Below are 16836 nucleotides of genomic sequence, written 5' to 3'. Positions count from 1 at the left end.
CCGCATTACTCCGCTCCTGTTGGTCTTAGCATGATGATATTATATAGCCTATATTACTCGTGGATAATGTAGCTTTCGAATGGTGAAAGAATTTTTAAAATCGGTCCAGTAGGTTATGAGCCTATTCATTACAATCAAACAAACAAATAAACAAAGTTTTCCTCTTTATAATATTAGTGTAGATAATATGTACTTATACTGAGCATTCTATATTATTCATATAGGTACTACGCAATCAAAAAGGCATTTCAATGTTATTTCTATAATCAATCATTCATCCAGCCAAAAGAAAATTCAAACTATTCAGTTTCTAAATAGTTCTTCAATACTCTAGTAATAAATAGATGTATCTTATCTATAATATTTAGATCCATGTAAAGGCATGCGCTTGGAAAGCGGAACGGACATTCTGAGCAGCCAATCTTGTGGTCATTCATGTGTGTTATCGATAATGCCCCATATTGGGGCAGGGGGCAGATTTATTATATATTTTTGGGCTTACAATTAGTGTATGTATCTGTATTCTGTGTTTTAAACAGTTCTGAGTGTTTAAGTAGGAAATAAAATACAAAGTGTTTGGGTTATAATTTAATTTTGTGGTTTTTAAAACGTCTTGGTTTGTATATGTTACCGTAAGATGGTAAAATCGATGTTAAAACTATATCAAACTATCGCAACTACAAACAAAACAATTATACTATACTTAGACATTTTATACCTAGATATGTTTGGATAAACAAATAAAATTATTCATGTAAACAAAATTAAAATATAACGTTTTGTAGTGACATTAAATTAACATTAATTCAAATAAGTTGTGATCAATATATTATTCTCTTTATTAACCTACCTATTTACTTTTTATGCATCAACAACAGATTTTTTATCGAGTAATTACAACAATTGCACGATTATATTTTATAATCTCAAAGATTAAGAAAATGAAAGTTTCGCTATAAACCAAAACGAGTAAATTTAAATTCAAAATTATTTATTGTAAATAGTGAGTAATTTCGCGTATTTCTGTAACTCAGTAAAAAACGAATTGAATAAAATAATAATAATTCAAACAATCTTACATACTTACTAACAATTAAAATAATAAAGAACATGCGAAAAAGATAATTAAATCATCATCGATTAAAAGTGTTCTAGTTCCACCTTTTAATTCTAAAAATACATAAATATTAAGCTTGTACACTATCCTATTCTATCTATGGATGTATTATATTGTGTATGTATGTTTGTTAAACTTTCACGCAAATACTACTGAACCGATTGCAATGAAATTCAGCACACATGTAGGTAACTTACACATAGGATAGATTTTATCCCGAAAATCCCACGGGAACGGGAACTATGCGAGTTTTTCTTTACAAACGCAGGCGAAGCCGCGGGCGGAAAGCTAGTTAATCATAAAGTTATTATCTATCAATTCAAATAACACTATCATTCAAATAACACGCAAGACAAATTGTTTAATCAAAATTATTTAATTTAAACACATGCAATACATAAATTCTTAAAAGGCAGATAAAGATGTAGACATGCGATAATAATTAGTGCAAGAACTATTAGTTAGGGCTGTCACGTAAATTCTTTGGTTTATGTTAAATCCCGAAAAAAATAAAAATAATTCGTAATTAGTATCTATAAGTTATTAAGAAAACACACTATCTTATTTATACAAACATTTTTAACTAAAAACGCCAAAACACTGGTTTAATTATTTAACGTAAAATCATTTTTATAAGAAGTTACTATGAAGCTAATATTTCTGTCGAAATTTCGCAATTGAGAATGAATGTTTTACTGTGTCTATGAAATAGAGTCTGTGACTTTATTCGAGTTGCAATCGGGTTCAAAGTTGCCAAGGCGTATATTGCAAGCGTAAATAAAAACAGATGTCAAACACAACAAACACACACACAATATGAGATGAATATGATTTTAAACTTTCATATTGGTGTTGGTAATTTTTACGTATAAAAGCAAAAAGGTGACAACCCTAATTATGCTGCTCTACTAAGACATGCCTTATAAAGTTTATCATCCAACAATAATTAGGTAGTAGATCTAGTTTGTCCTAGTATAGCAGATATAGCTTTAAGCTTAATTGTGCTACTACCTCATAATAATAAACATGTACATATATTGACCCATAACTTTGTTTTTGGGGCAATATTTAAAAATAGCTATAATTTTTAAGGCCATTATTTTAAAGCAAATTTTGTCTATATTATGAAAGTGAGTTATTTTTCTATTATTTTTAGAAAAAATGAGTTTTATGTAGGTATGTATTGTTTGTATTGAATTCAATTAAATTCAAAGAATCATGTAGAAAAATATATATCCTAAAATTAAGGACAGAATAGAAATTTGCAGACGAACGTAGACAATTTTTTTTTTATATTTTTTTTACAAATGAGCAAGTTGTAAGTTATATTTGTATAACTTGGCAGTTAATTATAAAGACAATACTTACACAACACTTATTACCCACTTTCTAATGTTGAATATTATTGTACCTAACTTTCATTGTTATTTGTACGTGCGTGTATGTTATGAATAATAAGTACCAAATTAATGCTGTTTATTGCGATATTCTGCAGTTATACATATTTAATTGGAGATTAATTTAAATAATTTCAACATTTATTAAAAATATACTTCAAATATATTGTAAATATTATTTACATACAGAACCAGCCATAATTATTATACACAAATCAAACATCGTTACAGAAAATGGTGACTAATTAGATTTTCTCTTTATTCGCAGATGACATGACAATTTGAAGATAAAATTGGACATCAAAACCGGAACGAACACACGACATACTTTCAAAACCATACGGTTCACGAAAAATGGCGACAGGTGCAACAAGGCGTGACACTGCCCTTTGCAAATGTTAAACAATTAACTGAATAATAGGTATGCCAGCATGATGGCAGACAACAGTAACCTATGTTCCCGACGACGAAGGAGCGGCATCAATCACAATGTTTGGACGAATATCAAAACAGTTCATATAAGTGCTATCATTCTAGTTTTAAGTGCAAATTTAGTCAATTGTAATACCAATGCAACAGATGATGCTATAAAAAGTGAAATACCCAAAAGACTCAAACTCGTAGAAGCCATAACAGGCAGAGGACTCATAGGTGATGTGTACCAAAATGGTACGTTTAGAACTGGTAATAGTTTGTGGGACAATATTTTAAATAAGTGCACGTTAAAACCATCAGTGAGTTGCTTACAAAAGAACTTCTATTCGTATTTAGACGAGAGTTTAGAATTCAGTGGTGATATAAATGTTACTAGTGGTATGTGCTTTAAGAAGAACAATGTAGATATGAATAAATATAGTAAGGAAGCTAATATCATCTACCTCACCGGCAGCAAGGATAAGAGTTATGAAGAAAGATCTTTTGAAGCTGAAAATGAAATTAATGACGACGAGGAACCTGGTAAGATTTAATTGATTTTTTACGAAATTCTAATCTTTATTTTCATAGAAAACAAGCTAATATGGAAAAAGTCTTTAATGGGCTTTATAAATTAAAAGCTCTAATCTTTATATTTATTTTCATAACCAAGCGAAACGACTAAAAGACATCTCAAATAGGCTTTATAATTATAAAGCCTATTTGAGACGTCTTTTAGTTCAAATTTGAAAACAGTTCCATAGTGCAATAACAACAGGCAAATCACCGTAAATTATACCCTTTGCATTGCCCAAACTGTATATTTTTACGTACTTCAAATAATTTGGCAATTTACCGCCTCATAGAAATCAGAGTCGAATAAATAGTGATCATTATAATGGAATTTTTGGATTTGCAAGACTCCTATTCAAATGTTACTTGTTTCAATATAATCTTTTTGGTCCCAAATCAACTCATTTCGTATTTTTTAGGTACACTTTTGCACACGTTATCCCAAGACAGTCATACCTACATACATATTATTATTTCCATTCTCTATGGATACTATTTCTGTCGCATCAAATTTTGTCTTCTTTAACAAAAAGTAGCCTATTTTCTATACAAAGGTTAATTTCACCAAAATTGTTTCGTAGGCGTGAAAAACAAACAGACAGACTTAATTTTGCATAATTTCAATATCGGCTGTAAATAATGTACTGATTATTCTCTAACGCAACTAACTTTACATGACTTTGATTGCTTTTTGGTAAATAATTGCTAGAACCAAACCAGAAATTACATATATTTGCATCAATACTAGAAATATATATTTTTCATACATGAATAAGTAATACTCGTGTCTCGCACGTTTATTAAAACAAGTATTTCGCCCTAGTTTTTGAGAAAGCTGTTTAATGTCTATTAGATGCTTAATATTATAGACTTATTTACAAGTTTTATTACTTACTAAACTATATTCTGTACTATGATTGTGTAAATAAGTTGTATAAATGGCACAGAAAAAATAATAAAATTAGAAGAAGTATCGCTCAGGAATCGTATTAGTTGTTAATTTATCTTCGATTGTTAATCAAAATAAATCACATTCACGGAATTATCATGGATATCATTTATGGTATCGATTGAATAAGGGCATTTAGTAAAAAGTTAGTTGTTACCTGGTTACTTCGTAAGGTAACAAGTGTTGAAAATGTATGTAAACCCAATTTTCTAACTTGTGCTCATATTATAATATGTACTTACATAAAAATAAGAAATAATGCTGCTGTTTTCCATGTCAGGTCGAAACTTTCTTAGCTCAATCGGCGACCTAAAGGCCTACTAATAAAAAATGAAGGAACTTATGATAGTAACAAGAACTTATTTAATAACTTAATTAAGTTTTAACCTGATAAGAGTAGTCCTTTTATCCAAAATTTCATCTTTCTATTGAAAATTCATGAAATCTTGAAACGAATCGCATGAAAATGCAACGAAACGTTAAACAGGCATAAGATTAAATAATTATACGTATATACCTAGTTTAATCTACTTATAGGTTTGTTTACGTTACATTTATTTGTTACTAGCTGCAGTGCCCTGCGGTTTTACCCGCATTGCTCCGCTCCTATCGGTCTTAGCCTTCCTCAATAAATGGGCTATCTAACACTAAAAGAGTTTCAAATCGGACCATTAGTTCCTGAGATAAGCACATTCAAGCAAACAATCTCTTAAGCTTATTAATTATAGAATGATTAGGTAGTATAGATTATGCAGATATTTACAATCTTCTATTACTATCTCAATACATTTAAACAAAAAGCCAATACTATTTGCCATGTAAAAGCTTAGTGAAAACCAGCGCCATTTAAACAATAAACCATTTAACATTACTACATCCGTGATCTCTCCGCCATTTTAAAGAGACCCATTGACCACAAGGCAAAGATTTATTCATTTATGCAGGTATGTATGGGTGCGACGAGTTGAGTTTTAACATGGTTTTAACATTGTTTCCATAAACAATGTTAAAACTCAACTCGTTACCGTTGTTAAACCTCCTTAGGTTTAATTATACTGTTCTTTTAATTTATCGTATAGGATAAAACCAATTTTGATGATTCTTGCGTTTCTATGTAAATACTTATTTTTCATTTGATTCAGACCTAAAGAGACCTTATTTCATAGGCCTGTAATCGTTTTTTGTTTAAAATTTATTATTATGTAGAAAAATGAATGATAACGAAAGCTCACGATAAAATATTATATAATATGATCATTAAAAGCTGGTCACGTTTTCATAAGACATATTGTCTTAATGTCCGCTAGTAAATTATTATTTAAATATACTACAAATCGAGAAGCTTCTTTCGTTTTGGAAACATCGATTAAAAACTAGCAAAAAATAGCACTTTAAAAGCAAGTAGAAAAAGCTTAGGTTCCTAATTTTAATTTCTGTACCTACATTATTAATCACCGTTCATCCTTTAAAAAAATAACATAATGTCATGTATCTACAGCAATTAATAATTTCAAATACCGTTACCGTATATTAAAAAAAGAAAGTGCACACCATAAACATTGCCTATATTTTAATTTTTCAGTTAATAACTTAACAGTTAATATATAATATGATTAATCATACATTTCCAAATTGTAAAAACGATTACCTCTTTAACTGGCCTTAATTTTTATGTAAATTTTAAGCTGTATATTGGCCATCATGTATTTTTTTAACTACATAAAAAATTATGTCCATCTTCTTGTTAAAACGGGTTATGGTTAAGTAATTAATATTATGGTTAAGTGAAAATGAATTTATTAAGTTATTTATTTTCTTAATGCTATTGAGGTGTACAATATTGTCAAACTTATGTACAGAGTCAAGTAGAGTCAAGCAGTTTCCATATAATTTATTTATCTATATTTTATATAATTAATAAACTACACGTCCACATTATGATTAAGTTAATCATATTATGTTTAGAATACCCCAATTACTATAGGTATGTCCAATAAGAATACCTAATTATTTAAATTAACAGAAATATTTAAAACTTCCTATATCGTATAGAGTGACCGCCTCCTTGGTACAGTGGTTGACGCGTGAGCGTAGTACCGAGGGGCTCTAGGTTCGATTCCCGGTGGAGACGAAAAAAAAATGTCTCGGTCTCGTAGGACACAGAAGGCTGATCACCTACTTGTCCCTAAAGAAAATCGATCAGTGAAACAGATGTATAAAAAATGCATCTGCCCCTTACCCCACTAGGGGATATGGGACTTCACACTCACTTTATATAGAGTTAATTTGAGTTTGATGAAAATTAAATATTATACATAATTATTATAATATTTAATGAATATTTTTGTTTTTTTTTTCAAATTCTGGATTCCAGTTTCTATCCGTTTGTTAGCAAAAAAAATCAACCAGTGTAACAGACGTTGTATAAAACGACTAATTCTAGGCTGTTTCGTGTGTCTTGTTTTTGTGTGTACCTATTTTTGTTTATTCTTACTCTTTCACGAAAATACTACTGAACCGATTACAATGAAATTTAGCACACATAAAGATGGTAACTTGGATTATCACATAGGATTTATTCCGGAAATCCCACGGGAACGGGAACCACGCGGGTTTTTCTTCGAAAACGCGGACGAAGCCGCGGGCGGAAAGCTAGTCATAAAGATGTATCATTACACCCACGGTTAGCATAAAAAACTATTTAATATGCTATGGGTGTCGGATCGATGACACTTTCTACGATATTGGTACGATATATTGAGAAACTTGTCAAAAATCACAGCTGAATTTTAAGCGTAGAGAAAGTTACGCTTTTTAGTTGGTTTAATAAAATACAATTTGTGAAATTCTACTTGGTCCCCGCATCTTCGTTTATGTCGTTTTTCTTACCAATACAAAGAGGAAAATTCAATAAATTAATAATAATTTACTAGCTTTCCACCCGCGGCTTCGCCCGCGTTTTCAAAAAAAAAACCCACATAGTTCCCGTTCCCGTGGGATTTCCGGGATAAAACCTATCCTATGTGTTATTCTGATGTATAAGCTATATTGTGGTAAAGTTTCATTCAAACCCATTCAGTAGTTTTTTACGTGAAAGAGTAACAAACATCCATACATCCATACTTACAAACTTACGCCTTTATAATAGTAGTAGGATGTACAACACATGGAAAATACCTTTGGAAAATACGATATAGCTCTTGCAGCAATTTACTATTATAATAATTGTGATTTACACCATACACTTATGTAAGTAAATACTAAATGCTATGAGTAAAAGAATACATGAGTACATTATAATCAATACGTAGAAAAGTGTAGAAAAAAGAAAACCACTTTTTCTCGTAAATTCTTCCTCGGAAGTGTTAATCTTAAACTAAGATTTTAGGAAATTATACTTGACTAGCTTTCCGCCCACGGCTTCGCCCACGTTTTCAAAGAAAAACCTGCGTATCTTCCGTTCCCGTGGGATTTCCGGGATAAAACCTAGCCTATGTTTTAATCCAAGTTCCCTCTATATGTGTGCTAAATTTCATTGAAATCGGTCCAGTATTTTATGCGTGAAAACCATACATACATACATAATTACAAACCTTTCCTTTTTATAATATTAGTATAGAAGTATAGATAATCAAACAAATACAATTAATAAATACTTAGTATAACTGAACCTTCTTCACATTTGTTGACAACTCTAGTTTAACATGGTCAATTATTTTCCTAAATTTATTACGGCCGTTTCACTTCAACTATTCAAATCAAGCTTATCTAAGGGTCAAGTTCAAGGCCATACACAAGCGTTGAAATTGAAAGTTGTTCCAAAAATAAACAGATAAGATCACAGAGAAAGTACAATAAGGAAAAGGTTTAGAGGAAAAGCATGTTAAGCTTTCTGACTGCTGTTAAAAATAATAATAATTTATAGTTGAACTAGCTTGATCCCGCGCCTTCGCTCATATGGCGCTCGAATAAACATTAGATTTTAATAATGAGTACGAGTCATTATTATATTATAATAATAATAATTCACTTCTATGACTTTCGTTGATTATAATTTAAACATTGACGAAAGCGATAGTATCTAAGCAATTTTTAAAGGAACATATTTTATCAATATACATATTTTACGTAATATTTACGTAATAATTATTTATAGATTTTGTTCAATTTTAAGCAAAATGTACCCAATTGTAATTGCACCTTCACCATAAAATTATGTTATCCTTATGGTTTTGCGGGTTGTCTGGCAGAAATCGCTTACAGCGAGACCGCCCTCTGTACATGTTTTAACTTTTATCGCTCTTCTGTTGTAATCCTGAGTATGTGTGTGCAATAAAGAATTTTTCATTCATTCATTCATTCATTCATTTTTAATCTTATAAAGTAAAAATAAAAATCACATATTGAACAAGGTTCCTTACATCAAAATATAGACCCGAGGCTCCCAATATAGCTTTCGCTGTGTTTCAGGAGTCTGTGCCTTCCCGATACAATACATTAGAATAGTTCAATAAAATACATTAGAATTGTAATTAGTTACAAAGAAAATTTTACTTAAAGTTGAAGTACTTTAAAGTGCAATTTAAGTAGGTATTCTTCTGTACCCACTGCTGAACGCAATATTACCTTATTACAGTAATCTTAATATACATATTTGAATAGCATTTTATAAACGTATAAATAACAAAAGAATGGAAATCGGTATTGAATACATATATAAAAAAGGAATCAATTGAATATTTAGTGAGAAAATATTACAAACACCTCTGATTTTCTATATTGTAAATAAAGAACAATTAAAAGCGAGAAACCGTTATTGTTTAATCATATCATGCAATGGTTTCTAAGAAAAAGTATTGAGAGTTATTTCTGTCTCTTCCATGTCTCTTCCGTACTCTTCCGTATATTATAATGGTTTTAATAAAAAATGTAGAACGTGTGTTCGTATTGTCAATACGTAGAAAAGTGTTGGAAAAAGGGAAAATCACTTTGAAATACTTCCGACTGAGCATTATTAGTTATTAGTGAAAACACGTTTGGGAATATCATCATAATATAATATCTTTGAATAGGAAATTGTATGGTAAATTGTATTTCTTTATATTTTACTTGTAGTATGAAGGAAAATTTGTGGGCTAAATTTCATGCTACAATAATAATTATTATTTAATATCTTAACTGTTACTGATATTTTCAAAAAAGCATTTTTTTACCATTATCCTTAAACTTCAAACATCTCCAAATATTTACTTATAATATTGTTATGTATATGAATCGGGTTTTTCCAATAAATTTCAAAGAAATAAACTTATTTCTTATAAAACGTGATAATTCTTAAGAGAGAAAGCATTCAAAATTGTGCGGCAAAGCGATAAATTATACATGTATGTAGAAAAATAACATCACCATTGATAAGAAGCTCTATTATTATCTAAGTGTGTATCATTTTCTTATTTTGTGGTGATTTATGCTATAATATAATTAATAGACGTCACAGGTACTGTTAAATTGAAGATTGTAAAATCGAACCAGTAGTTTAGAGCGTGTTTTGTACTGACAAACAAAAAAGTTTGTACCTTTGGGTTGATAATAACACACATATCTACGGTTTAATTATTTTTTTTTATTAATATTATTTAAACAGCACATATTATTCACATCACATTCAGTACAATCCATACTAACAATGCTTGTTTTGACTTTTAATAAAAATGATTATTTAATAATTTATAAGATCAAAATATAACGATTCTTCCATTGTTTTACGACCAATACAAAATAAACAACGTTGACATGACATTTCCTTGACTCTCTTATCTCTCCTTTCAGAAACACCGCTCGAAGAAGTGACAGACGCGCTCTACAGCAAGGGTGTCAAGTTCCTGATGACCCATGACATGAAACTCACACTACCAGAGATGATGTTCCACGGAGCCACCCTGAAGATATCCCCCAGGGCTCTGACGAAGACAGGCGCGCTCGTACATATAGATCTGGAGCCGAAGGAAACTGGAGGCAGGCTGTTCTTTCACAAAATAAGTGAGTTTTCTGTATCTCTGATAAGGAATTGTCTAAAACTAAGAAAATAGCAACATTACTGTAAAAACGAACAGCTTATGATTTTGTTTTAGGTTTTTCATTGTTACTTAGTGTAACGTCTATGTACTTCTACTGCTGCTTATACAAATGATAGCTGTTATAGTAACTACTTAGTACTTATATATTATATTAAACGAGATGTCACAGAAAAGCAGTTCTTATGCTACTTGCACTTTATAAGACTATATAAATTTGCTTATTGTATTTAAGTGAGACATCGTTAATCGTATTTATCTCTTTACAATTAAGCTACATAAATAAATAAATATAAATAAATATTTAAGGACAATTTTCACACACGGCACGATCTGATCCCATACTAAGCTTTCGCTTGTGTTATGGAAACCAGATGGCTGATAAACATACATATATATAATTTTTTAAATAAATACATACATAGATAATTAACGCCCAGACACAGAGCAAACATCTATGTTCATCACACAAATATTTGCTCTGGGTGAGAATCGAACCCACGACCTCTGGCTTGGAAGGCAGGGCTACTACCAACCAAGCCAACCGGTCAGTCTAACACATCAAACTTATCTATTTCTAATCCATCAACTATTATTTCCAGAAAAATACATCAAGCGGAAGCTCATCATGGCAGCGCTAGCAATCATATTAGTTGTCAAACTCATCGCTCTGAAGCTAATATTCGTGTTACCGGTCGTCCTTGGAGTAACAACAGCTAAGAAGATGTTCCTCAAGCTTCTGTTGTTCATATTCCCGGCTTTAAGTCATATATTCAAGCTATGTTCGTGGTACCACCAAAATTACCATACTACGAAGTACCATCATCATCATCATTTGATTACGCATCATCACAAGGTTTGTAATCATATTTAATAAAATGCATTAATTATTACAATAATAAGGCAATTTTTATATAAGTATAGTTATCAAAAATTCATACCATAGTGTTAGTTCTAACTCCTCGAAAGCAGCTTGACCGATTATTATGAAATGTTATGTGTACATTTGCGTATATTAAGTAGATCTAAAGGATACATTAAAGTTTAAACTATACCTATATTATGTACATATAAATAAAGTAACTGGCAGAACAACATTTACCAAATCAGCTATTTAGTTACGCATCTACCCCAACCCTCTGTGTTAGGTTGAGCAATAGCTTTCCGCTGGCCTCAGCAAGACCACCGGAGAGTTCTTGCAATTTAACATAAGCATAGCAGTTATTGAAAAACATTTGTTTCGTAATAAGGTATCGATTGTATCATTGCATGTAATTCTGGCATTAACATTTGTGACTCCAAATCGTCCACTTGTTATAGTTAATAATTAAATAAGTTTAATTTTAATTTTATTTTATTTTTTTAAAAAAGTCAAATCGCTCCCGCAAAGTTTAACTGGCGCAGCCGGTAGGATAGCCATATAAGGTCTGCATGTCTAGAGGTCTTCAAAATTAGCCCTAGAACATTGCTATAAAGGCCGTGCTATCCTAAAAGAACCGAATAATAAATTTGTTAAACGACCACGACGAGGAATAATGGGATCGACGATCGGTTGGTGAGTAAAACTTTTTGCCATCCTTTCTGATATATTCCCATATCCTTTTCACGAGAGTGTAATTTTGACTTTTAACTATTTTTAACTGTTATTTTGGGATTGAACGTCTCGCATTATAACGGATCTGGTTTTAATATGAAATTCTATTAAATCAGTAATTAGTTAGTACATATAAGAAATATCGTATTTAATTCTAAGAATTGTCTTGCATAAAACTCTGCACAGACTAATTAGATATAGAGTGTAACTTAATTAAAAGTTTTACATAAGAAAAGTAAATGATTTTTGCATAAAGAAATATCAATTTTAATTGATTTAATTGATCTCAAAATCGATCGTAATTCAATTAATGATTTTTATATTTTATATGTGATTTTATAACTTATTTCAAGTTTTAATTTTTATAGTAAATTAATAACATATAATTTTTTATTGTGCTATATTTTAAGAATTTTTATTATATTGTGTTTTAATTGATTTCCGTGTGTGTGATTTTTATAATTCGAAATTATTGTAATTGGTTAAAGACTTCAGAACTTTAATTACTCTGTACTTATTTAACATGGAAAGCGTAAATGTAATAACAATTCCGAGTGATATGTTAAAGCTTATTCCTCTTTTTGGTGGAGACAAAAGAATTTTGAATCTATTCTTTCGAAAATGTGAATATATAATTAATAAATTTAGAGGGCATGAAGAGCAGAATATTTACGTTTTACATGCAATAACTAGTAGATTAATAGGCGATGCCGCCGCGTTATTATCCGAGCGCGAAGATATTAACACTTGGCCCGCGCTAAAAGAATTACTGGAACAACATTTTGGCGATCCGCGAACTGAGGATTGCATAAAAATCTCTCTCGAGTCCTGTAAAATAAAATCCGGGGAAAGTTATCTTGAATTTTGTAATAGGATACAGAATATTAGATCGTTACTAATATCGAAGGTTAATTTATCGGTAGATACGGAAATTAAACGCGCGAAAATTGCGATTTATAATCATACAGCCCTGAACGTTTTCTTGTATAATTTGCCCGAAAGTATGGTGCGAATTGTTAGACTAAAATCGCCTAATACATTAGAACAAGCTCTAGAAATTGTGTTAGAAGAAGTTAATTTTCACGAACAATATCAGTCGCGCAATCGTACCCATAATAATACAACGGTGCCCCAATTTTTACAAAATCCTCAACAAAGATTTAATTTTGGGATACCAAATGTACCTCAAAAATTTGGTTTTAAATTCACACCCCAACAACCGTTTAATAAAAATCCACAATTTGGTTATAAGCCACCGTTTAATAAAAACCCACAGTTCGGGTATAGGCCAACATTAAATCAAAATCCACAATTTGGTTATAGACCAACATTAAATCAAAATCCACAATTTGGTTATAGGCCAACATTTAATCAAAACCCACAATTTGGTTATAGGCCTCCTGAAACTTTTGGTATGACGCCACAGAATTTCGGTCAAAGACCTCCTCAAAATAACCGCTTTGAGTCTACTGACGTTTCCATGAGGACGGCACCCCCTCGACCACAAAATATAACTCAGCCAGGTTTTAGAGTGAATGAAACCGACTTACATAATGATAATTATTACTATGGCTATAATCCTTACGACTATACGAATTATTATGGCTATAATCCTTACGACTATACGAATTATTATGGCTGTAATCCTTACGATACGAATTACGAATACGTCGCGAATGAGATTTATACACCCACTGACGATAATCAAGACGTTAATGTGCTTCCGTCTGATGAAGAAAATTTTCAAACGAAAGCCTCTACAAGGAAAAAATCATAGAATTAAATTGCGATCCAAATCTGAAATTTCCACACAATTATATTCCTGAAACTAATTCCAAATTTATGATTGATACTGGGAAGCAAAATTTTAACGCGGACGCTCTATCTAGAATTAGAGTTAACGCTACGCATTCCGATAATGAAAACGAATCTATGGTTGTTAATATAGGCGATAAAGACAATAGGCCAAGAGCGCGTAACGACTCTAGTACAATTACTATATCAGAACGCGATTCTAGTGAAACGATATCTATTCCCGACTCTGAAACTCTATCGGCGCTAAGTTCTCCTAGAACATGTGACTACCCAGTCAGGTCACCATCTGTAACGTCAAAATCGGATACAGTTCATTCAGCTAATATAGTAGAATCGTCCGGTATACCTATATTACATGAAGCAATAGATACGAAACCAAATCAAATTTTAGTATATACGTGGTTTAAGAACGAAATGCAAGTTCACGACCTTTCACGTGAAAAGCAAAAGGTTTTAGAAGTATTCTTGCCTACTAATAACCCAGATCTAGTAAAACAATTTTTAAAAGAGTATATTAAACCGAAAGTTAAGTATTTCATTTATTTCGAAGATGATGAACATCGCAAACAGTTCACTAGCATTGTCATAGAATTATTTAGAAAGGATACAGTATTGTTATTTGAATGTACGGAGCGTGTAGTTTTTATAGAAGATGAGAAGGAACAAAAGGCTATTATAATAAAACACCATCAAGGCAAAACGTGTCACCGCGGTATTAAAGAGACTCTAGCAAGTATACGTAGAAATTATTTTTGGCACAATATGCAGGAGACTATTTCAGCCCTTATTAATGCCTGTGAAACGTGTTGTAAAATGAAGTATGATCGTAATCCCTTTAAACCTATTTTACAATTAACTCAAACACAAGACGCGCCGTTCCAAGAAATATTTATTGATATTTTTCAGATAGAAGGAAATTATTACTTAACTATTATCGACGCATTTAGTAAGTTAGGTCAAGCCATTCCAATAGACAATAGATCAACGGCAGAGGTAGTGCGTGCACTCATGAAGTATTTTTCATTTTAGGCACATTACGGCACTCCTAGAAAGATTAGTTCAGATCCCGGTAGTGAATTTAACAACGAGCTAATGAAAGAATTTTTGAATTTACATAAAATTGAGCTTCATATCGGCTCACCTAATAATCCTAATTCAATGGGATTAATTGAGCGTTTACATTCGACCATTAGTGAAATTTATAGATGTGCGAAATATGAAGAGAAATGCACGGATGCAGCATCAGTAATGATGTATTCAATTATTGCCTATAATAGTTCCATTCATTCAGTTACGGGCTTAACCCCTTTTGAAGTCGTATTTGGTCACACGGATTCAGGTAGCTTATTTAACGCTGATTTCGAGCAGCATTATATACAGCAATTGGTTAAGGACCATGCAAAACGTTTAAAGATTCTATATAAACATTTAGCAGAGAAAATGATCGAAACTAAGCAAAAGGTAAAGGATAGGAGAGGTGGTGAAGACCAAATCAGTCTCCCATCAGGAAAAATTATATTTGCGAAAGACGTTAATAAGCGAAAAAGCAAGGATAAGCCGCGATTCCATAAAGCTAAGGTTATAGGACAAGGTTCAAGGAACGTTATACCGATAGAGATTGGTAAACGGAAGACTAAGGTCCCTATTAAAAATGTAAAACGCCCTCCGCAGGTGGTGTTGGCTGATAGTGATGAGGTCCGCGCTGGCCCTTCAACTACAACTTCTTCAACATAACCCGGGAATTTATCCTGTGAAAGAAGGGCAAGCATATCTCCAAACAGACTATTGGACTATAATTAAGGTTTTAAATTTAGATAAGATAAATGATGACTTAAATTTTATTATTAGCAAATACAGTGAATTCGATAGTTTAATTAATAAGAATATTTCATACTTACACGATTTTCAAGTGGCAAAATATCACGCTGAATATATTCGCGACATAACGGTTCAGAAATACGAACAGTTAGTTCCACACAAACGCGTCAAAAGAGGTATCCTCAACCCTCTGGGTTCCTTAATTAAAATTATAACGGGAAATTTAGACTATAGTGACGCAATTAGATACGATAAACTTACAGCTAAACTTGAAAACGATCAGACCATCATTAGAAATAAAATTACCTTAATATCTAAAATGCTCGATAGTTTTATCAATTCTACTGAAGTCTTAAATCAAAATTCTAATATAATAGATAAGCGTTTAAAAATTGTAGAATCTATGATTAAGGAATTAGCATCTAAGGATAATCATTGGGTTTATACCACTTATGTTGTAAGCCTTTTAAATTTATTTGTTAGTAATTTTCGTTCTATTTTTATAAAATTAGGAGAAATAGAGACTGCTCTAGCATTTAGTAAAGTATCCATATTACATCAAAGTATTATTAATTCTACTGAGTTGTTGCAACATTTAATTCTTATATCTCAAACTGAAAATTTAGTGTTTAAAGCGAGTGAGGCAAATTTAGTAAAACTAGAAGAAACTATTAATGTTAAATCGTATATTAAACAAAACCAGATTACGTTCATAATGGAGGTTCCAATTACAGATAATTATACTTATAACTATTACAAATTATACTCTATACCTATGTACCGTGAATCCGATAGTAATACCGTTTCCATTTTTCCTAAATATCCTTACCTGTTGGCAAAGGGGATGAAATACTTACCGATCGTAAAACCGTGCCGATCGCTCGCTGCTGGAGAACAATTTCTTTGCGATGAACAAAATCAAACGCCATATCCTGAAACTACTTGCATAGAACAACTGCTTAAATTTGAAGGAAACCCAATGCACTGCGAACAACAGCTAATCAATATAGAGAATGTGAGAATTCAAAGAATCACACCTATAAGTTGGATACTTTTCTCAAAATACAGAAATACTCTGACTCAAA

At 31.4% G+C, this 16836-nt stretch overlaps 1 protein-coding gene across 2 annotated transcripts in view; it reads left to right on the top strand.

The window, feature by feature from the left end:
- The window catches only part of Osi17 (DUF1676 domain-containing protein Osi17), a 47845-nt gene that overhangs the window by 22403 nt on the left and 8606 nt on the right, over positions 1-16836 (top strand). For both annotated transcript variants that reach the window (XM_089709740.1, XM_089709738.1), the window contains exons 2-4: positions 2783-3471; positions 10280-10489; positions 11127-11380. In XM_089709740.1, the coding sequence (XP_089565866.1) occupies positions 2946-3471; positions 10280-10489; positions 11127-11380 (990 nt within the window). In that variant the 5' untranslated portion in view covers positions 2783-2945. The remainder of the gene's footprint in view (positions 1-2782; positions 3472-10279; positions 10490-11126; positions 11381-16836) is intronic.

Source organism: Colias philodice, chromosome 23 (genome assembly GCF_061535455.1).
Source record: "Colias philodice isolate Cphi_HAF_F1 chromosome 23, ilColPhil1 Martin Lab GWU primary, whole genome shotgun sequence".
NCBI lineage: Eukaryota > Metazoa > Arthropoda > Insecta > Lepidoptera > Pieridae > Colias > Colias philodice.
This window is presented reverse-complemented; position numbering and strand designations above follow the sequence as displayed.